The following is a 24,596-nucleotide window of genomic DNA, read 5'->3' on the forward strand; positions in this document are numbered from 1 at the left end:
AACCTGGAGACACTTCATGTTACCAGTCCATCTATATGTGGTGTTCTAACCATGTAGGTTTCATATGAGAACAATTAGATCTCTGGAAATTCCCATTTTTCTGAGCACATTCCAGCGCTTGACATGATTAACAAATCAAAAGTATTTATATAATCAGTGAAGGACATATCTACTTCTTTTTGGTAGTCTTTGATTTTCTCAATTATTTATCATATATCAGCTAATAATGTCTAATGCTACTTAGTCTTTTCTAAAGCCAGTTTGAACATCTAGTATGTCTTTTAGGTTATAGATTGACCTCTTTCAATCCATTGGCCACTGTGTCGTTCTCCAGATTTTCTGGCATAACTTCAAATCAGCCCACCTAGCTAAACCAGACAGAAAACAGAGCCAGATGAGCTAATTGAACTTATTGTAATACTACATTAACAGAATCTTGCAAGCCTAAAAGTACAAATTCCCACAGTTACTTTTAACCATCTGACATTTAGGGCATGCTCTTCCTAAGTTTTTTTCCCCTGACCATTAAAACACTGGGGACTCCTTCCTCTCTTGTCCAACTATTCCTTTGGCAAGGAATTCATTCCTCAAGAACATTTCCACATACCATTACACTTGGTTAGAACTCTAGTGGATCTTCTTCTTGCTAACTACTTTGGGTAGTTGTCCAACTTCATAAATGACGAGAGTACTGATTATAATTCATCTTCTCATACAAGTAGGGAATATTTTGCATGTTCACATCCTAATAAACAATATTTCAGTATACTCTTTTCATATTTCCATTTTTCTTTGATCACTCTTGAGTCAGTTACTATAGTATTTGTCCATAGGTATCCTTTCACATACCAGGTTGAAGTTGGAACTGCCTTCTGAGTTCATAGTTCAGAGATTTTTTTGAAATACGTTTCTTTCCCCCCCATCTCTGTTACTATAGTCAATGTGCTTGCTTAAGTTTTCTTTTTTAATGCTACTTGTCTAACAGTTCTTTAAAATTCATTAAGTACCTCTCTGAAAGTTTTGTCTGTTATAGTTTTGGAATCTCTTCTCTTCTTGGCAATTTCCAATTTTCTTCTGATATCCATTTTGCTTTGTTCTGTTTCTTCATCTTTGGCAGTCTCTTTTCACATTCATCCTTAATGACATATTTATGTTCATTCCACAATTCTATCAATGGCTGGGCTTCAAATGATTCCTTAGATTCTCCTTGAAACTGATAGGTATAACTTCAAGATCTGAAATAGGCTGTGAGAATAACCTTGAAAAAGAAGAGAAATAGCTGCAGCCAAAGAAGCACATAAAGAAAATTGAGTCCAATATAGGAATGGAATTTGAGAAAACATCTCAGACTTGACCATCCCTAGTTCTCTTTAGGATAACGAAAGAAGGAAAAGGCACATTCAGAGTTGCAAGATTCTGTTAGTGTAAACTTACAATAAAGTAGTTACATAACTTTATTGTACAAATCTGATAGCAATAGCAATAGCAATAGCAGTTAGACTTATATACCGCTTCATAGGGCCTTCAGCCCTCTCTAAGCAGTTTACAGAGTCAGCATATTGCCCCCAACAATCCGGGTCCTCATTTTACCCACCTCGGAAGGATGGAAGGCTGAGTCAACCCTGAGCCGGTGAGATTTGAACAGCCGAACTTGAACAGCCGACTTTCTTCTTCTTCTTCTTTGGCTTAACTCAGAATCCACACATGAGCTGTTTCTGATCTGTTCTCCAATTAGCATCTGGTCATATCTCTGATAATATAATTGAGTTGTTGCACCTCCTTTTAAAACCAATATAACCATTGTTATTTCTATGCATTCTGCCTGATGATGTCCATGTTTACAAGGATCATTTTGGTAGTTTGAAGAGTGTTAGCCATGAACAAATCATTGCATTGGCCGAAATGATAAATCAGTTTCTTGCTTTAATTTAGACCCCAAAGCCATACTGACCAGCCACATTTTCCTCTTCAATGTTTCCAAATTTGGCATTACAGTGTCTAATCATAAGTAGCACATGTTACCTGCATGTGCTTTCAATTTCAAATTTAACTTTATCATAAAACTCCTCTTTTGCATCAGTAATTGGGGTATAAATAATGATAATAGTCATGTTAAAGGGTTGTTCACAAAGTCTGATTAATATTATTTGATCATTGATTGCACTGTAACTATTACTTTTCCTATACTTCTTCCAGTTATGCAAGCAATATTATATTTCTTTGTTTTTGATGTCCTGAATAACAATGTAATCCTATGACTGATAGTGGTCAGTTCCAATCCATCTCAATGTGTAGTTGTTTACTTCATCTTTCACTATGTTGAGCTTTCTTGTGTTCATGATTCGTACATTTCATGTCCCCCCTTTTCTGTCTTTACAGCTTCAGAATTTCTCTTCCTGTATGGCAACATCAGCAACTAAATGTCTCAAATGCATTATTATAGTCATAGCATAAACACCATTAGTATTCCAAAAGGTCCTCAGCTCTTCCTCAATTGATATTGAGTGCCATCTGACTTGAGAGGCCCATCATCCAGCATTATATCATCAATCATTTTACATTTCTATTTAGAAAACTGAGATAATGGCCTTATAGCACAGGAGAAAAAGTCACTACTAAGATAAGAGCTCTGAGTCTGGGGCAAGAACATGGGTAAATGTTGAGACAACCTCCTTTGAGACAAGATAAAGAGATGGAAGGGGAAGCAAATTCAGTTTGGCAATATTCTGTTAATATAGTTTTACAAAAAATAATAATGATACACCATCAAACATCCGTATCTGCTTATCCCAGGTTCTTGGGGAGCATTCCATAAATGGATAAAAATGCCAAATGCAGTCTGAACATCTGGCTGGCTGTGCAACAAGCCATAATTTATTAAACCTATGTGCTCTTGACTCTCAACAACTCTGGCATTGTTCCCATTATCTAATCTAAGGGCTCATATTCCACCAGTGCAGGGTTTTTTTCCGTAAAAATACAAAAATGGTTTACCACTGACTATTTCTGCACAGAATGAGTTGAAATCTTTGCCACTGGCACTTAAGTGATCATCCAGCATCTTGCTATATCATTGCTGCCCAACATAAGGTATGAATAGTTAGAAAGTTAGGATGACCCTCATACCTTGAGTGACTCTATTGGGATATACAGTATATCCATGGCATAACTCTATCACTCACGGAGAAACAAAAAAATGGAATGGCTCAAACAGTTTCTTTTTATTGTTGTTTGCCTATAGATTGGAATTTTGCAGATTAAAGCATACTCTGAACAACTATCACATAAAAGCTGGAAGAATTAGGAAGGATCCTTTCTGTTTCTCTTCCTGCATACTAAAGACACAAGACTGATTTGTCTCTTTGCTCCTCCCTTTTGTGACTTAGCACCAGATTCTACCACAGATTGCCAGCATTTTTCATTCATCTCTCCCAGGAACAGCACCACCACAACTACCATAAGGCAGCACAGCACGACTTGGGAAGCTATTTACATGTCTATGTCTACATTAATTTGCTATTAATATGTCTCCCTGGCTCAGTCCTCCAAGATCCATTACAGATTTGGAAACAGGAGCATCTCTTAGTATCTCTGGGATTTGGGATAATGTGTGTGCTTTAATGCATATTAAGCAGCTCTAAATTAAACTCTAACTTTGTATAAGAATAAACATTGTTTTTTCTAAATTAGTAATTGCTATGCCCATTTATAATTTCCATAATATGTATCAGAACAAGAAAAATACAATAGGGTCCATATTACAAAAAACACAGATCTTCTTTGAAGTGATCACGCAAACTACTATCCTTTTATTACTGACTATAGTTGGAAACCAAGCTACTTATTGCTGCTTTCTTCTATACATGACCCATCATGCTGTATCTATGCAGATACTGATCTGGGTAATCCACTGATATTTCCAACCACTACATATCAACAGTCAAGTAGGAAACTTAACAGCAAGCATATTATGACAGCACATTTGAAGTGAAGAAAAATTGTATATTGATGGAGTTAATGAACTGAAAATGCAAAATTACAGATTAGAATAAAACAAAGATATAGGATTATCTTCTTTTTTCTATTAACAGCATTCTCCAAGGCTTTGGCAGTTTGCCAAAGTTATTTCAGTTTCAGTTATTCAGTAACATACTCTTTTTTTTTAGAACAAAGGCATATCTAGCGCAAAGAATAGGATGAATAATGGAGCACTCTCTGATGAAGATGGAATCTGCCTTCTTTAAAGTGACATAGTGCTATTCAATAAAATCTCGGGCTCCTGGCTAGCTACCAAGTGCTGGCAAAGGTGGATCCAGATTTCCTTGAAATTCTGGATTAGTTTGTCCCCAAAGGCCTGGACAACTGTGGGAACCATCATCATGACTTCCAGCTCCAAAAGTACCGTGGGCAGGCATTGAGATCTTTTGTGCATTCAATACTATACATGATGTTCTGAACGACTAAGCCTTACCCTCAACTCACCCTTGTCATGTTTTTCAATCTGTTTGTGGAGGGTCCTGTGACACATATTAACTGGCTGGAAGGAAGGCAAATGATGACATGTGTCAAAACATTAGCATATAAATTATTCAATTTACAGTATGCATATACATCAAGCACAAGGCAAACATATTAACATTCTGATCTACTTATATTCTATAGGCTGCTGTGAAAGCCCCATTAAAATGAACCAGGGCTATGAAACGATTATTAAAAATCATTAATACAGGGATGATGGGTTGTTGTTGTTGTTTTTTGTCTCAGAAATTTGGGGGTAGAGAAATTGTGCTTGCTCAAATACAAAATAAAAGATTAACTGCCTGGCTGATGAATTCATGTGTCCGCAAAATGAGCCAAATCTGCCATTTAAATGGCCCCTTTAGAATATTCAGACAGCTCATCAATATGGCTAAGATGAAACAAAATGGATAATAGCAATAACAAGGGCACATAGACTTATACACCACTTCATACACTTACACCCCTAAGCGATTTTACAAAGTCAGCATATACCCACCCACCCCCGACAATCTGGGTCATTTTACCAACCTCAGAAGAATGGAAAGCTGAGTCAACTTTGAGCCAGTAAGGACTGAACACCTGGACGACAGCAGAATTAGCCTGCAATGCTGCATTCTAACCACTGCGCCATCACATCTAATTCCATAATTTCAACTGGACTCAACAAAACATAATGGTTTAGCAATATTAAGAAAACTGCTATGTTTCTAAAAGTCTTCAGAAAGATAGAGTAAAATGAGAAAAACTGTAAAAAGTGCAACAAATTTAGGAAAAGAAAACTTCCACTGAAAAAGTCTAAAGTATTTAGAGCTGGAAGATTGGGGCTTGGGGGAGAGGTTGGCAAGAGGCAGTAAGAGAGATTCATGTAGATAATTTATAAAATCAAGTTCATAAAAAGAATGAATGGGAAAAATAATTTTCTTCCTCTAATAATATCAGAATTTAGATTTATAACAAAGATGGTGGGTTACGGACTAAGGAAAGACAAGCTCAACTGTAAATAAAGAAATTTCATTGTGTAGCAGTTTTCCCTCATACAAGAGAAAGCAGACTTAGCTAAAGTTATTGATGTGCTGGAGACATCAGGATTACTGGTCACATCCGCCTTTAAAGATCATTTAACTGGTTCAAAATAGAAATGTGAAAATAGGAGGATATTGACTGATTATTTATATGGCATTAATTGCACCAGCTAAATGTACTATTATTTGACTTTTTTCCTACAACCTGCAGCAATAACCAGCAAAAACAGTTTTATCATGTGGAGTACACTAGAAAATAATTTTGAAAGATTGGTATTGCTTATTCCCTCAAAAGAAACTAGTAGCTTTTAAAATTCCATGTTTTATATAGATGATATATAGATAATCTATTAAAGGTATGTCAGGATTATAATTTATATTTTCTCCCTATATAAGGCAGTCCAGAAGGCAGCCAAGCCTTTAGTCCCAAAAGTGAGTAATTTTTAAGAATGAAATCTATGCATTGGGATTTAAAATTTTCATCACATCTGAAATCATTATAATATTATTGCTGAATTTTGAATGTTGTCATTATATTTCTCTGGACAGAAAAACTACAATAAAGTAAGTTAAATTATCTATTTGTCCATAATGTCTCTATGTCCTAATTCAGGAGAAAATGCCTAACTACAATGATAATAAAGACATTAGTGATGTCATAAAACAGCTTCTGTGTGAAAAGTAGGGGGACAATGAATGTCATTGTTGAGTGTCAGCAGCTGATAAGGCAACACAACATACATTGAGAGAGTACAGGTAAGTGTAGGTTCTCAACACTAAGAACAGAAGAACAAGAGTTTCAAAACAGAAAACATGCAGTGACTAAAAGCTGTTTAAAATACTATGTCTATTTGGAAGCGGAACCTTCTAACCCCACCTTGGGGGGAGCTGACTCTGGTAATTCAGGTACGAACAAAAAGTACTTTGTATATTCACACGGGCACACCTGTGCTTGATTAAAGTTTTTTCATTTAATATTAATTATTGACTAATAATCATTGATGATTTAAACCCAAGTCTGGACAACAAAAAGAGATTTAAACATTTAATCTGATGATCCTTGGCCCAAAACAGAGATGTTCAGACAATAGTAGGCAGAGGCTATTGAAATGAAAATTTCTTTCATATATCAAGTTAATACTCTAAAAAACCTTTTAATTTATGACCTCAGCACATATATAGAGATATATGTCAACTATTAAAAGACTTGCCTTTCTCTCATGGAATATACAAATTTTTGCTCAATCATAAAATTTATCAAGTAAACTAGTACGTTATGTCTAATTAAAAAGACATACTGTAGACAACATCCATCTTTAGGGAATTGTAGTTATTTGAAGAAAGAGGCAGAGATTTCGAAAGAATGATTTTTTTCAAAAAACTCAGTACCAACCACAGACACAGCTTGAATCACATTAAATTGTAACCATCAGTCCTTGGGTTAGCAGAAAACTAGACTGGCATAAATTTTATTGTCCTGATGCCCAAGTTCTCTTATGCCTCAACAATGAGGCAGGAAAATGTGATGTCCTTACAACTTAATGTGAACAAGTTAAGGAAAGTGATTGATAGATTCCTCTGACTTTATTTATTCTTAGTAGTGAAAAAAAATGGAATCAATGGCTTTTCTGGGTAAGTATAGATGATGCTTTGAATGGCAGGTTTAGCTATTGGCCTCGCTGCCCATTTTAGAACATAGAGGTGTACTCCACTTGTGATCTGCTAGGATATTTCTGAACATAGGTTTATGGTTGCTTTAAAAGCATTAAACCTAGAAATAGGTTTGCATGACAAATTACAAGCAAAGAGATAGTATGCAGGATAATACTGAAGGAGGCAGCAGTGTTGAGCAGAAAGATCAGGAGATCTCCTTCCCAAATCACCTTCTACCTCTCCTTAGTGTCTGTTACCTATGAGTTGAGTTAATAGATGCAGAGGAAAGTGATGGAGGAAGGATCCAGGAGTAGCTTTTGTGGGAGACAAAATAATATTCCTACATATGATAAACCTGTAAAAAGGGTAGTTATTTGGGTTCCTTTGTAGCAAAAACTGAAGAAAACTTATAATGTGTTCACTGGTAAGAAAACAAATTTGGCAGAACTCAGTTTACTTTCTCAGTTTAAGTTAACCATAAATACAGTTCTTTTTTTTTTAAATTATTTTTATTTTTTATTACACAGACAACAATGGGAAAGGGAGAGGATGGGAAAAAAAAAGAAAAAAAAAGAAAAGGAAAAAGGGGGGGGAGGGAAAACCCATCTTCACATATAATATGTCGTTTAATCACAGGTGCATCCCTACTAAGTTTATACATCCCGTATCTCTCTATTGTATATTTGATAAGCACCACAATAAGCTAGGGTTTAAGAAACAAAAAACAACAAAATAAAACAAGGGAGAGAGAGAAGAAAAAAAAAGGAAAAAAGGGGTAGGGGGAGGAGGGGGAGGCCAAAAAGGGAGAAAAAAAAAAAGGTCCAAAAAGGAATGGAAAAGAAGAGAGGAAAAAAAAAAAAAACCATCATCACATGCAGCATGTCGTTTGATTACGGTTGTTTTAACATCTACATCTTCAAATAATGTTTACCATCTCAGATATTTCCTCTAATGTAACTAAAGGTCTCATTTTCCTTCTACAATATATATTCAGTTAACCTTAGCATTATTTTCCCCCAGAGAATATACTTCTATTCATTGTTAATCTTGCATTTCATACCTTCAAACAGAGATCTTATTCCTTCATTATTCAACAAGGCATCGCTGCCTGTATATACCAGTTTTCATTTGTTCCCCTATTAGAATTGCCTTATCAGCAGCGAAATATCATTATAGTAAGTTCTTAACCTTATACATTATATCACCAGACCTTATATTAGTACTTCCTTATATCATTGTTGAATTATTTCACAGCATAATTATATCATTATTTACTTTCTCCAATTAAGACATAAGTGTATCATTTTTCATTTCCAAGATTTTGTTTTTTTTCCTTTAGCCATTGATAAAACAAGTCCCATATCTTATAAAATTGTTCATCCTCTTGCTCTCTAATTTCAAATGTCAATTTACTCATTTCGGCACAGTCCATTATTTTTCGAATGATTTCTTCCTCTTTTGGTATTGTTTCATTTTTCCAGTTTTTTGCAAATACAATTCTGGCTGCTGTTAACACATTTACAATCAAATATTTTAAGTCTTTGTTGTAGATTTCTGGTAAGATTCCCAATAAAAAGACCTCTGGTTTAAAGTCTATTTGTTTGTGTATCATTTTCTCCAACCACATGTGGATTTTAGTCCAGTATCTTTTGGCTTCAGTGCAAGTCCACCACATGTGGTAGTATGAGCCAGGTATCTGGTGACATTTCCAACACTTTTCTGATTTATTCTTGAACATTCTTGCGATTCTGGTCGGGGGTAGATGCCACCTGTAAAACATCTTATACAAGTTTTCTCTATATGCAGTAGACATTGTCATTTTGTAATTTTGAGACCACAATTTCTGCCAATTCTCTAAATCAATCCCATACTTAAAATTTTTCCCCCAAGCAATCATAGTTTCTTTAACTTGTTCTTCATGCAATTTAAACTCCAATAAATATCCATATAGTTTTTTAATTACTTTTTCATCAGTACCTGTTAGAATTTTGTCTAGCTCAGTCATTTTATTATAGAGACCTTTAGTTTTTCTATCTTCATTATATCTAGATTGTATCTGTACATATGAATACCAGTTCATTTCCATCCCTTCTTGCTTCAACTCTTGACTAGATTTGAGCTCACCCTCTGTATTCAGTAATTCTATATATCTAACTGTTTGTTCCTTTTTATGTATTATCGGATACGAGAATGCTTCAATTGTTGATGTCCAGACTGGAATTTTTAAATAATGTAATTTTTTAATCTTTTCCCAATTTAACAACAACGCCTCCCTTATATAATGTCTTCTAAAATAACCATGTGGTTTAGTTCCCTTATACCATAAGAAAGCATGCCATCCCAACAGCAGATCGTGACCTTCTACGTTCAATAATCTAGAGTTTTTTAATGATATCCACTCCTTAATCCACATCAGATTTGCTGCCTGGTAGTATAGCTCCCAATCGGGTAATCCAAAACCACCTCTTGATCTAACATCTTGTAGTAATTTAAGCTTTATTCTAGCTTTTTTCCCTTGCCAAATAAGTTTCAAAACTATTTTATTTAAGTCTAGAAAAAAATCCTTACCCAGTCTAATTGGGATTGTCTGAAACAGATATAGAATTCTAGGTAGAATGTTCATTTTAATTGTGAAAATTCTTCCCATCATTGATAAATGCAAGTTTTCCCATTTCTCCAAATCGATTGCTATTTGTCGTTTTAATCTGGTATAATTATCCTCTTTAAGAGTGCTACATCTAGGTGATAAATGTATCCCCAAATATTTAATCTTACTTGTGTTTTGAATCTGCAACATTTCTGACAACTGTTCCTTTTGTGTAGCTGGGATATTCTTTGTCATGATCTTTGTTTTATCTTTGTTTATTTTCAAGCCTGCTACTTCTCCATATTCCTCTATTCTTTCTAACAATTTGGGTGCGGTTTCTAATGGATCTTCAAGAATGAAAACTAAGTCGTCTGCGAACGCTTGCAGTTTATACTCTTCTCTCTTAATTTTCATTCCTCTTATTTCTTCTTCTTCTCTAATCTTTCTATTTAAGACCTCTAGTGTTAGGACAAAGAGTAGCGGTGGTAGTGGGCAGCCTTGTCTTGTACCTCTCTTTATTTCAATCGGTTCTGTTAGTTCTCCATTTACCATTATCTTTGCTGCTTGTTTCTGGTATATCGTTCGTATACTTTGAGTGAATTTCTTGCCAAAGTTCATCTGCTCCAGTTGCAAAAACATAAACTGCCAATTCACATTATCAAAGGCCTTCTGCGCATCTAGGAACATCAATGCCAATTGTTTTTCTGGGTGGGCCTCATAGTATTCCAAGGTATTCAAAATTATTCTCATATTGTCTTTGATTTGTCTTTTAGGTAAAAAGCCATTTTGATCTGAATGAATGAAGCCATTTAAGTATTTTTTAAGTCTCTCAGCTAGTATCGATGCAAATAGCTTGTAGTCTGAATTTAATAAAGAAATTGGTCTATAATTCTTGATTTGTGTTGAGTCAGTCTCTTCCTTGGGTAGTAATGTGATATACGCTTCTGACCATGACTTCGGTATTTGGTTCTCAGTCATCACTTCATTCATGACTTGTAAGAGTGGGAGGGTCAATATTTCTTCAAATGTTCTATAGAATTCCACGGGTAGGCCATCTGGTCCTGGGGCTTCCCCATTGTTTTGTTTTTTAAGTGCCTCTGTTAGTTCCATCATTGTTATTTTTCTTTCTAACATTGTTCTAGTTCCATCTGGTACCTGGGGGAGATTGGCATCTTGTAGATACTTTTTGACTCGTCCCTCCTCCACCTTCTCTTGTTCATAGAGTTTAACGTAGTAGTCATGTATAATTTTTTTTTTCGGTATTCCCATATTGAATTTCTCCTTGTTTATCTCTTAGTTGAAGTATTTTCTTTGTTTCTCTCTCTTTTTTCATCTTATATGCTAACCACCTGCCTGGTTTGTTCGCATTTTCAAAATAATTCTGTTTGGCACCTCTAATTTTTTGTGCCAGTTCTTCCTTTTCTAATAGGTCCATTTTGTGTTTGATTATGTCCATTTTTATTTTAACATCTTTTTTTTGTGGTGCTCTCTGTAGGTCTCTTTCAAGTATTTTATAGTCATTGTCTAAAGCTTTGTACATTTGTCTTTTTTTTGAGTTTCTCTTCCTTGTGTAGTCTATTGTCAAACCTCTGATAACAGCCTTCATTGTGTCCCAGAGATTCTGCAACGACGTATCTTCTTTCCTATTTTCTTTAAAAAAAAGGACTAGCTCTTTTTCCATTTTTTGTACAAACTCTTTTTCTTTCAATATAGTGTTGTTTAGTGTCCATCTAGATCTTGCCCTTTGGCCTTTCCATTTAATTAAAATTGGATTGTGGTCCGCCCAGGTACTTGCTTCAATCTCAATTTCTTTTATGTTGGAGCTCAACTCCGCTGAGACCCATATCATATCTATTCTAGAGAATGAAGAATGTCTATTTGAGTAGAAGGCATATTGTTCTTTTTTAACGTTTCTTTCTCTCCATATATCTTTTAAATTTAGTTCATCTGTCATCCTAAAAAAAGATTTCGGCAGAGGCTTCCTATTTAATTTTTTTGTTTTATGTGTTTTATAGTCCATATTTTGATTCACAATGCCATTAAAGTCTCCCATCATACAAATATCAGCATAGTCTAGTTCCAAAACTTTTTTGTGTAGTTTTTTGTAGAATTCATCTTGTTTTTCATTGGGGGCGTAGATTCCAATTAGGAGTGTCTTTTTAGTATCCATAATTTCCACCATCAAAATTCTTCCCTCTTCCTCTGCGTATACTACTTTTGTTGGGATGTTGCCTTTAATATAGAAGACCACTCCTCTTTTCTTACAATTTGCCAATGATGAAAACATTTTCCCAAGCTTTGGTTGAGTCAGTAAATGTTCATATTTCTTTTGAATATGTACTTCTTGCAGACAGATTATGTCAAGTTGTAATTTCTCTAATTTATGGAATACTTTCTTCCTTTTAGTTATCGAATTGAGTCCATTAATGTTAATTGTAATCATTTTTCTTTCTTCCATGTTTATACTTTATATACAGGGTTTATCGCTCTAGTGGATCTAGGTTCTCGTTTTTCTTTGCGGCTCCCATTCCCTGTCTCCCCTTCTTTCTCACTTCCACCTACTGCTCCTTCTATTTTTTCGGTCGCGGTTACGGGTGGTTCCAGTATTTGTATCACTGCATCGTCTTTCCCAGCTTTCTCCGCCGTTTCTCTAAAGTATTCTTCGTAGAAAGCTTCTGCCTTCTCAGTTGTATCTATCCTGTGTCTTTGTCCTTGCCAAGTACATAATAAACCTTCCGGTATGAGCCATCTGTAGTTAACACCTTTTTTTATCAATACTTTGGTCAGAAATTTATATTCTCTTCTCCTCTCTCTCACCTCTCTTGGAATTTGTTTGAGTACTACAATCTCCTTTCCTTTATATTCTAATTTTCTATCTCTCATTTTCTGTAGGATCTGTGATTTAATTGTTTTCTTAGTGAATCTTACATGCACTTCTCTTGGAAGAGCATTTCTCATTGCATACCTTGTGTATATTCTAAAAGTCTCATCGATTGTTTCTTTTATTTGGTCCTGGGACATCCCCAGAACATCTATCAAAATATTTGAAATTATCTGAACTAAGTCCTCTCCTTTTTCTTCTTCTATGTTTTGAAATCTTAAAAAAAATTCAGACCTGTCCATCTCCCATCTTAATATTCCACTGCTCTCTCTTTCTACATCACTTAGTCTGATCTCTAGCTTTTCAGTTTTCTTCTCTCCTTCTTGAATCTTATTTTCAATTTTTTGAATCCTATTTTCATATTTCAGCATCCAGTTGTGTATACTTTCTACTTTTCCTTCCATATTATCAACTTTTTGCACTATGCTTTGGTTTTGTTGTTCCATTGCCTCCATTTTTTTTACAAGGGTATCGTTTCCTGCTTGCATTTTCTGCATCATTTGTATAAGTGTTTCAAAGTTGGCTTCCTTCTCTTTTTCCTGATGGGACATCATCTGTGTTGTCCTCTGGCCTCCCGCAGATGAGGGGGCAGGGGTTGATATAAAGCCAGAGGCAGCTGCTTTTCTGCTCATAGCCAATTAGTATTAGAGGGTGGAGGGTTATAAGTATAGTGGATTAAGTACGTAAAGTACACAGAGGAGAGGGGGGGGAGATAAGAAAGGGGAGAAAAGAGAAAGGGAAGGAAAAGAGAGAAGGGAGAGAAAAGGAAGGAAAGAAGAGGAAACTTTTTTTTTCAAAGATGAAATGCAGTAGAATGCAATTAAAAAAATATATATAAATAAGAGAGTATGAAATAGTAAAAAAAAAGGAAGACACCCCCCCCCTCCAAAAAGGGGAGAAGGGGTGCTTCAGTTACAAGTGAGAAAAGAAAGAAGCAGAAAAAATGTAAATAGTCAAGAGGTGATCCAAAGGTTAAAAAGAATAATCAAAACAGAAAAGAAAAAAAAATGTAAAAGATCAAAAGGTCGATGGTGATGATCGAAAAGGAAAAACTCAGTGTCGATGTCTCCACAGCCGGTAATATGAGAATGGTGTTGGGAAATGAAAGGATGTCAACAAGCTAAAACAAATGATTTTTTCCGGACTCTTTTTTCCCCCCCCCTAAGATAAGAGACTCTTCAAGGTCACGCTCAGCTTTGCTGTTTTATCTCACAGGTTCCCAGCTGCGTAAACACGTAAATCAAATGCATTACAGGGGGGATTTTAATAACAAAGTTCGAGTCCACAAGATGGCAGTGTTGGCTTGTAGTTTGTAATTTACAGCTTGTTTTAGTCCGTTCCGTTTGTTAATTACTAATTGTTAAAAAAAAAGACAAAGATCAAAAGGGCTAAAAGGCAGCGAAGAAAAACAAACCAAAAAAAAAAAAAACACCAGATCTTCAAAGCACTTTAAGTTTAAGATTTAGTGCCCCAATAGATTCAAAGTTAAAGGTGTCGACAACAAAGAGAAGGAACGCAAAAAGCCGATTCAAATTACAGGAAAGTCCAGCCCGGCTTCCAGAAATTAAAAAAAAGGAACAGAAAAATAAACTTCCAAGTGCAAACATTTATCACCGCCGCTTTTCTCACTTATCAGCCTTATTTTAAACTAAGTTTCCAAATTTAGGGTGTTCTCTTTCCAACAAGAAAAAAGGATTTAAAACTCACATCAAACGACATGTTCATATTCAGCTCTCTGTCTGGGCTATGGCAGTTGCAGTCGGCATCTGAGCCGATCCGGAAGTCACTGGATTAGGAAGGCTTTCCTTAGGTTCCCAGAGATTTTGCGAACATCTCTGGGACCACTGGAGTTTCTCCCACGTCACTGTCTCTACGGGACAGCTTAGATTCAAAAGAATCCTCCCAAAAAGACTCCGGTGTAGATGGTCATTCAGGAGATGCCTGAAAGTCCGTCTTCTCACTGCTAAGCCCCGCCTTCTTCCCAAACCATAAATACAGTTCTAAACTAGCATTTTCTAAACAGAGTGCTAATTCTGTTTTTAAAATGCAGGTTTATTGCATTTTCAAAAGTAATTAAACTTAGGTTTAGCATTTATAAGATACACATATAGTACCAGACACCCATATAGAGACTGAGAAAGGCATGAAGAAGCAATTGTTAAGTCAAGTATTATAGAAGCAGAAATCTCTCTTCAAGCCAGGTATTCAGTCCCTCCTGTAATTAAAGCCAAAATAGCCTTGGCTTGCAGTGCCCAGTGACTTGAGGGGAGGGGGATTGCTGAGAGAAGAATAAACTGTTCAAGAAAAGCTGAACAGATCCTACCATATCAACAACAATATTATCCAAGAAGCATGCTAAATGATGTTCAAGTAAAAACTGTGTTAGCAAAGGAAGAAAGCTCTATTTTAAAACTGAGATCACTGAATATGACTTTAAAACATGGGTTGCTTAGGCCATGTTGAGTTAAGAGGAATTGTCTTGGGCCATATATAAAATATATAATATTGTTAATGTATATAAATGTCATAATAATGTTAGAATATTTATTATCTTGTGGGGCTACACATTCAGGACCACATGTGGCCTGTGGGCTGCAGATTCAACATACCCCCCTTAAAATATTTCAGCAACAGTCTGGGAATGAAATGAAAGTATGAAGATCTGTCATATAAAATTAGTGATCAGAAGAAATTAGCAAGTGGTGGTTTAAATGGACATGAAAGCAAAATGAACTTCCAGGATAGATATACCTACTCAATTATGAAATTCAGAATTGGAGTTCTACCCTAATTTTACAACAAAAAGGAGTCTGCTAAAATGACATTAAAAAATAATCACATATTAATTGTAATGAAACAGTTTTGATGAAAAAGGTCACAGTAAAAAATACAATTGCTAAAAGCTACAGTCTTAAAATAAATTTAGCAATAACTTCCCTGATTGGAAAAAAAAAGTCCACATGTTTTTGCTGCTCACTGAATGACACATCTAAGATGAGTTAGCTGCATATTCAGGTTGCTACTTAGGGGGCCACTGCTAGACAAATCCTATTATCCAAGGTCTCTTTTTCCTATACTCTAAAAGTGACATCGGGACACTGTGGTAGTTGCAAAGTCACTTACTCACTTTATTTAGAGATTTATAAGCAGGAGAATGTGGAAACCAGATCTCCTGAGAATCTCATGGAAGTAAACCCAACCCGGCTGAAAAGAAAGGAGGTATGAAGGTGAAGTTCTTAGTATTGGCTAAGAAGGACCTATTTTATTTCATGTATTTTTCAAATGAAATGACTACTTGACAATGGACCTGAGTATCAAGTAACTTATTTGATAGAAGATGTCCCTTATGTTACAATCTCCTTTAACAAGAAAATCTGGACTCTGTCCTTCCTATATATGTCAATAATTCTAGTACAGTAATAAACCAGCTTCATGCTGATCTTGGAATATCGTGAAATGACAGCAGGAAGAGGGAAAGTATCTTTTGCTCCCTAGAGCAGCAAATCCTGCAATGCAATGGGATGATCCTGCAATGCAGATCCAAATTTACTGTTCTGAATGGCTCTGTTTATTTTTTTCCCTGAAGGAAAATACAAATGCATGAAATAAACAATTCCAACTTTACTGCATAAACAAGCATCCCTACAAAGAAGTGTTGCCTTTTTAACTTATTGAGTGAAGAATTCTCAATAGTGTTATAGATAGGAAGCTTTTTCATGGCAAATTTAAGTTTTCTGCATTAAAAACATGTTTAAAATTAAATAATAGGTGAAGATGATACTTTCAAATAATAATATAATTTATGCACTTCAATGCCTATGTTATTGATGAAAAAGTTTTAAGATCCAAATGGAAAATGTTTCAAGGATTCCAAGATATGCAAAATATTCCAATTTGGAAAAGTGATTTTCATTTGTACTTCAGAGAGCTTCACATATAAGTATAAATTTTATTGTCTTAAATTAATATCAGGTTTTGCAAGTAAATATTCGCATCTGGATACCAGATTAGCCATATTTCTGAATGGTATTTTTTTTCCTTATAGCTCAAAGGATTTACAGCTTTGAGGTGTTGGGCCTGAAACAACCTGCACGAAGAGCTTTTTCTACAGAAGAATGGAGTCACTAGAAAACTTATTACATCAGGGGGAATATAACATGTTTCAGTATGCCCCTATGTTTGAAAGCGATTTCTTCCAAGTAAGTACTTTCTCTCTCAGAGAGAGCTTGGGGGAAAGGAGGTGAAATGAGATTACAGATATTGTCATAGAATGGAAGCTGTTACCAGTAAAGCCACATTTTGCAATTTGACTGATGGCGAATTTGCCAATGCCAATAATGTTTAAGTAGTGCTCCAGTTGTTTTGGAATTCCACCCAAGGCACTTATTACTATTGATACTACCTACCCTTGTTTGCCTATGCCACAGTCATTCTATTTCTATTTGTAGGTCTTTGTATTTTGTTATTTTCTCCAGTTCTTTCTCTTCTACAGTATTCTGCTGTCTCCAGGCACTGCCACATCCACTATCAGACATTTTTTGTCTTTCTTATCGTCAATTGTTAAATCTGGGATGTTATGTGTAAGGTATCTGTCTGTTTGGATAAAGTCCCAGAGCAATTTAACTTCCTCATTTTCTATGACATTTTTTTAATGGTCCCAGTTTCTGTTTGCATACAGATGATATTTCTTGCAGCTCTTCCAATGCACCATGGTGGCTACTTTATCATGCCACTTGTAGTCAGTCTGTACAATTTCTTGGAGCAGGTTAACAGGTGGTCCAGTGTTTCTTCAGCTTCTTTGCATAGGTGGCACTTACTGTCTGTTGCTGTCTTCTCAGCTTTGGCTTTGTATGAACTTGTCCTTAAGGCTTGGTCTTTTGCAACCAGAATTAGTCCCTCAGTCTCTTTCTTCAACTTTTCTGCTCTTATATATTGCTAGTCTGTCTGCTATCTGATTTTCCTGCTTTTTAAAAATGTACTGGCCATGTGCTACTTTGTCTTCCCATGACTCCATTCTGTTCTTCATTTGATCTTTCTTGTAGGTCAGTTTGGTCTCTTCAGTAGTCAATAAGCCTTCCTGGCTTATTGACTTCAGTGCATCTTCTTCAAATATTCAGAGATTCCTTCAGATATTCTTTAAAAAGTAACTTTTTTTTCTTCAATCATCTGATGTATGTACAAAAATGGGAAGGTAAAGATCTTGTGGGACTTTCAAATACAGATGGATCATCATTTAGAATACAACACGCTAGATATCACAGTTGTCCAAAATCAAAACATACAATTTATTGACATCGTGGTACCAGGAGATGCCAGAGTCAGAGAAAATGAACTGGAAAAAAATCACAAAATACCACGACCTGGCCATTAAAACCACACAATTATGGATGAAACATGTAACAGTGATACCCATTGTCATTGGGGCACTTGGTACCATGTCCAAGAATTTTATAAGATACATCAACAAATTGCAATAACACCAGCGGAACTGCAAAAAACTGCACTACTCAGAACATCGTATATTTTAAGAAGGTACTTGGTTGATATCTAGGACACTGGCAGCAACCTGTATCAACCATTAGAACCAGTCAATGGTATTTTTGATGCATTTTTTAAAGTTCAGTTGACTGAGTTTCATCTTTAATAACAACAACAACAGCATCAACCAAGTTGATACCTAGTATGCTGTCAGCAACCAGTATCAATCGCTAGCACCAGTCAATGGTATTTGTGACACATCTTTAATGTTCAGTTGACTGCGTTTCATGTTTAATGAATAAAAGAAATAATAACCTGTATCTGAAAAGTTATGGAAACATAAAGTGGAAAAAGTTATTGAAAATGAAATGGTGAAGATCTTGTGGGATTTTAGAATACAGACAGATAGTCATTTGGAACACAACATGCCAGATATCACGGTTGTCAAGGACCAAAGAGTACAGTTTATTGATATCACTATACTAGGAGACGCCAGAGTCAAAGAAAAAGAATTGGAAAAAATCAGAAATATCACAATCTGGCCATTGAAACTACACGGTTATGAATGAAACATGTAACAGTGATACCCATTGTCATTGGGGCCCTTGGTACCATGTCCGAATTTTAAAAAAACACATCAAGAAATTGCTTCCAGCAATAACATGAGCAGAACTGCAAAGAACTGTGCTGCTCAGAACATCATATATTTTAAGAAGATACTTGGTGGATACCTAGGATGTGGCAGCAACCTATATTAACTATCAGCACCAGTCAGTGGTATTTGTGACACATTTTTAAATGTTCAGTTGACTGAGTTTCATGTTTAATGAATAAGAGAGATAATAATAATAATTTTTAATAACCAGCTCTTAGGTCCTTGGTTAGCACTTGCACTATTAAGTTATTACTAGTCCTAGATTGTGAATCAAAATAAAGATTACATCTTAATAATAATAGAATCAAACAATTCCCCCAGATAAGATGTGTTTCTCTACTGTGTTTCAAAGAAAATAAGACAGGGTCTTATAAGACAGGGTCTTATTTTCTTTTGACCCCCGAAATAAGCACTTGGCCTTATTTTCGGGGAGATCTTATTATTTTCAAGGTGCAGGAAGCAGGGAGCATGATCACCTTATGGCTGCTGCTGTGTTGCAATATTTTCTGGAAGGGCTTTTTGGGGGAGGGCATATTTTAGCACAGGTGCTAAAAAGCCCAATTGGGCTTATTATCTGGGGATGTCTTATTTTGGGGAAAACAGGGTAGTTATTGGCTGAGAGATTGAGTATTATCTGGACAGGAATAAAGCTATTTAAAAAGCAATAAAGGGAAGGGATAACAAGTTTTCAAAAATCAGGATCATGTTAAAATAAAGTATAAATGTACTTATAATCACTGTTAAAAATACTGGAAGTATTATTCTTTTTTCACTTCTTTTCTATTTCTTTTTCATTTCTTGTTCACTTTTCATTACTTTTCCCATTTGTCTTATCTTTAATTTAAAAGTTTGTACTGTTCTTATTCTGTGTAAAAAAAACCTGCTTTAATAAAAAAAATCTATATATCTATATATACCAGTATCATTTAAATTGGCATTTTTTGAGAACCAGTCTTCTCCCCACTGTATATATTTTACAGTGTATACAGTGTTTACACTGTATATGTTTTTTTTACTTCTATTATCTGGTTATCATCCCACCTTAATGTGTTTTTGCAATCTCCCTTGTGCTATCATGCATGTATCAAAAGAAGTTTGCTTTACTTTTCACATCTTAAGCTTTTCTAGTAGCATGGATCATTTGACAATAGTTGGTGGTTTGCAAAGAGAGTCTATGAACTGCCTGGAGTCTATCAGGATTGAGGAGTTAGATAAATTGCATAAATAAGTATAAATACTTAAGAGTTAAATATTTTATATGTAATGATTATAGTAATTTATTTTAATGTATATATAATATATTTAAATATAATGTAATATTAATATCATAAATCTTTATCATGTGACTTAGATCAGTAAGGAAGGTAACCCAATTGAGGTCCACAATAAGAAGAAAGTCATTACACTTGGAGTGACTTCCACCATTCCCACGCTACCGATCCCTAATACCCTGCTTCTGGCAAGCTCTTTGGTCTCATCTGAAGAACATATTTCAAAATCCACATCCATATTCCATCAGCACTTCCAAGGGAATTTGGAACTAAAAAGGTGAGTCACTCTCATGTCCAGATTAAAATGTTCCATATTGAAGTCATTGTAAAATAGTAATTTCTGAACTGTCTATCAAGATTTTATCATCTGGCCTGCTGAGCTCCCCCCTTGCCCCTGATGTTCTTCCCCAAACTCTACCTTTCATGACTAGATTGCTCAGTGCATGCAGTAAGGGGCACTTCTTTCTTTTTACACAAAAACAACATCAACAAAAGTGATTTTGTTTTAGTCATGAGCCAGTACAAAATGTCCACTTTTAATATACAATATGACTGGAAAGAATACACCAGTACTTAATCTGAATCCATAATCCCTTAATCAATAGTCAGCATTGGGTTAGATATCTACATTGGATTGGTATAATGTTATACGGTTATAATGTGTCAACACAATACAAATTTGGATTTGATGGAATGATAATAGAGCAATTTCTCTTTATAGAAATTCAAGACCAATTTGCTTTATGAATTGTGAATATTGTAAAAGGTTAAAGATACCATTTGTTCCATGCCTTAGATTTCTGAAGAAAATTAACTCTTTCTTTATTCTTCTGTAAATTACAGCATTTTTGCCTTTCTGACCAAATAATAGCGGAGTGTAGAATTAATTCTGAACTCTAATCCAAACCCCTTTTAGCAACTGCAGACTTTTGGAATAAGGGAGATCCAAAGCAAATATATATATATATTAGAAATCCAAAGGGTATTTTCATCAGCCACCTAAAACTTTGCACATACCTTTTTCAAAATATTGTATACCCTGTTAAAACTATACATTAAATGGAGTAATAAGACAACCTTGTTGTAGATAAATAGGATTTGCAGCTTAGGCAAAAGGGGCAGAATCTTTTTTAACGTCTAGAGGAAGATAACATTTGGAAGCTATTTATCCCTGATATGTTGAATTATAAGGAGGAGGAAGAGGTACAGAAACAATGAGAGTTGCAAGATTGATGTAAGCTTCTATAACAAATGTTTTTTTTCCCAAATCAGTTAATTAACCAGTAGGCTAAAACACATTTATTGAGAGTAAATATAATAATCTTGAAAATCTAATTGTTTTTTATCCATTGAGTACTTCTATTTTGTGAGCTTGATGGCTTTTTTGCAATCCTTTCATTACCATACTAGTAATATCATCAATGTTTAACTCTTAAATTCTAAAATATTCTCTTATATCGGTGTTCTGTATCTCCTTGTCCTTCCTGCCTGAACTACTTCTGAACATTATCTTGTTGAGGACATTGAGGAACATTTAAAAATGTTCAGCAAATTTTGTCTAAGCAACAGATTCTCTATCTCTCCATCAAAGTCATCTAGTTTACTCCTCAAATATTGAAACTTAGACGGAGCAGCACAAGACACTGATTCATATGAAGACCCATCTATTAAATATAAAGAACCAGTTGACTGTAATTAATAAGGAAACACGAAATGCTTTCCTACATGTGAACCTTTCAGATCCTACCTTGAGGTACATTGCATCTAAAAGCCTTCAGTGTTTCAAAACCATTTTGTATCACATAGGTTATTCCCTTTGTGCTTGGTCAAGATTTCAATCCACAACATGGAAAAGCAGCAGCTGCGACTTAAACTAGTAACTGGCCGCACCTACTACCTTCAGCTGTACCCTGCATCACATCAGCAACAAAACCTTTTCGTTGGCTGGATAAAGCTTGTACAAACGTTACGGCCTTCTTCAAAAACCAATGTCAACCAGCAGAAGCCAGAAAACCAAAAATTAAAGAAGAAAGGTGCACCTCTAGTTCCACCTCCGAAACCTAAAGTGAGATCACCTTTCGTTGTATTAATTCTGAAGTCCTGAGAATTATCAGGGAGCACAACAAATAGAAAATAATCTTTCATTTCCCTTACTGGAAATGAATGGACTCCTTACTTACATATATATATTTAAATTCCAGAAAATGCATCTCTGTTTCAAAGTACATAACTTTCTGGTACTATTGGAATGAATTAATTACTCCAGGAATGTATCTGATTTGAGCAAAGATTTCAAAGCCAGCCAAATTTGTATATCTATACAAGTCAACTGCTCTTTATCCTTTTCTTTTCCATCAAGAACTGTAACAAAATGTCAGGCAAGGCAAGGTTTCTTCCCATACTGCAAGATAATCTCTGCTTGCAAAAGAATTAAGTAGCAGATAAATATACTCTAAAGATCAGTTGCAAAAGAACAATAGTGGAGGAAGCCTATCTCCTTTTTCTCATGCTTATGAATTTTCTGAATGCATCATATCATTGTTTTCCACAAAATGCTGGACTAAATGGATCTTTGATTTGTTCCAGCAAGATGCTTCCTGTGGTTTTAAGTGACAATAATGAAGGCAAGAGATATACTGCTATTATACATTGCTAGGAACAAAAGGGTGGGTTAAACTAAGTTCTCTGTCTAAGGCAGTGGTATCAAACTCGCCTTGTCACGGAGGCGTCATGTGATGTATCAGGATTTTTTCCCCTTCACTAAACTGGGAGTGGATGTGGCCAGTGTGTGATGCATCTGGCCTATGGGCCGTGAGTTTGACAGCCCTGGTCTAAGACCAAAAACAATACAGGTAGTCCCCGGTTAGTGATTGCCTCCTTTAGCAGTCATTCATAGTTACAACAGTGATGAAAAAGTAACTTTATGACTAATCCGCATATTTATGACCTTTCTAGATCTGGAAAGGAAAGGAAAGTTGAAGACCATAAGCACAGTTGCGGTTTCACTCACTGACCACTTAATAACTGAGTTGTCGGTCTCTATTGTGGTCACTAAATGAAGGCTATCTATAACCTTGTGGCAATAAGCTGTTTTTGTTTCTTTCAGGAATCACATATTGAATAACCAGTGATAGTATATTATCACCTGAGTCAAATTTTATGGTCTTAATTTAAAGGGATGCAGTATTATGGCATTTATTTTTCTCCCTAAACCCACTCAACTTAGAAATAAACAACTCAAGATGGGGAGTAAAGTTTTTAGATTAAATGGATGCCTTAAATTCCTGCAAGGCTCAATACATTAATTGAACATTTTAACCTCCCTCAACTTCCAAACACTAGCAAAAAGGGTGTTGACCCTCCTTAAAAAATACTGCGAGACTTCTGGGAACTGCAGAGACATAAAGTAACACAATACTATCTCATTCAACACATGAGGTAGAGGTGAAGGACATTTTAAATCTATTCTTTCTGTGCTTGTATACACAGGAGTTGGCAGCTGAAATACATAGAGTCTTAACAGAAATTGCAATTCTTCCTGCAGAAGGGTGTATTAAACCCTTTGCCTTAATTTCAGGTTAAGGTCCTAAGTTGTGCTGAGATGTTACTCAAATTTAGATAGAACATAGAACCATGATGGCGAACCCATGGCATGCATGCCATAGGTAGCATGTAGAGCCATATTTGTTGGCACACAAGGTATCAGTTCTGGCATGCATGCACACCTTGGCCACCTGATTTTTGGCCTTCTGGATGGCCAGAGGGGTGTTTTTGCCCTCCCCAGGCTTCAGGAAAGTCTCCGGAGCCTGGGGAGGGTGAAAAATGGGCCCAAAGGGCCAACTGGAAGGCCCATTGGGTCTGTGTTTTGCCCTGCCCAAGCTCTGGAGGCTTTCCTGAAGCCTGGGGAGAGTGAAAACAGCCTCCCCAGGCTCCCAGAGGCCTACCAGAAGCCGGAAATGAATCATTTCCAAACTTCCAGTTGGCCTGTTGGGCCCGTTTTTTTACCCTCCCCAGGTTTTAGGAAAGCCTCTGGAGCCTGGGGAGGGTGAAACCCCCCCCCCACAGGCGGGTCACAATGCATGTGCGGGGGATCGCACTTGAATGCACAGGTGGGCAGGGTGCATTGAATTGTGGGTGTGGGCGCGCACACAAACAAATTTGGCACACCTTTACCAAAAGGTTCAACATCACTGACATAGAACATAGAATAACAGTTGGAAAGAATCTTGGAGGTCTTCTAGTTCAGCTCTGTGCTCAAGCAGGAGATCCTATATCACTTCAGACAAATGCTGTCTAGTCTCTTTTTGAAAGCCTTCTGTGATGGAGTACCCAGAACTGCTGAGGGCAAACTATTCCATTGATTAACTACTCTCACTGTTAGGAAATTTCTCCTTACTTATAGATTGCGTCTCACCTTGCTTAGTTTTTAACCATTGTTTCTTGTCTTGCCGTTTAGTGCTATGGAAAATAGTCTAACCTCTTTGTCTTTGTAGGAGTCCCTCAAATATTGGAACACTGCTTTCATGTA

The 24,596-nt window shown here is 35.8% G+C and overlaps 2 protein-coding genes across 7 annotated transcripts in view; one reads left to right on the forward strand and one right to left on the reverse strand.

The window, feature by feature from the left end:
* Positions 1–24,596, reverse strand: part of LOC106542356 (acid-sensing ion channel 2) — a 571,660-nt gene that overhangs the window by 414,429 nt on the left and 132,635 nt on the right. The gene's annotated exons all lie outside the window — the stretch shown is intronic.
* LOC106542357 (uncharacterized) overlaps positions 6,278–24,596 on the forward strand; it is a 28,553-nt gene continuing 10,234 nt past the window's right edge. For 2 of the 3 annotated variants that reach the window (XM_087713523.1, XM_087713525.1), the window contains exons 1-4: positions 6,278–6,449; positions 16,710–16,863; positions 20,149–20,345; positions 21,875–22,133. In XM_087713523.1, the coding sequence (XP_087569649.1) occupies positions 16,780–16,863; positions 20,149–20,345; positions 21,875–22,133 (540 nt within the window). In that variant the 5' untranslated portion in view covers positions 6,278–6,449; positions 16,710–16,779. Of the gene's footprint in view, positions 6,463–16,709; positions 16,864–20,148; positions 20,346–21,874; positions 22,134–24,596 lie in introns of all 3 variants that reach the window. The other variant, XM_087713524.1, reaches the window with a different exon arrangement.

This window comes from Thamnophis sirtalis, unplaced genomic scaffold (genome assembly GCF_051295495.1).
Source record: "Thamnophis sirtalis isolate CommonGarterSnake01/CBP01778 unplaced genomic scaffold, rThaSir2_p1.2 scaffold_4, whole genome shotgun sequence".
Taxonomy (NCBI): domain Eukaryota; kingdom Metazoa; phylum Chordata; class Lepidosauria; order Squamata; family Natricidae; genus Thamnophis; species Thamnophis sirtalis.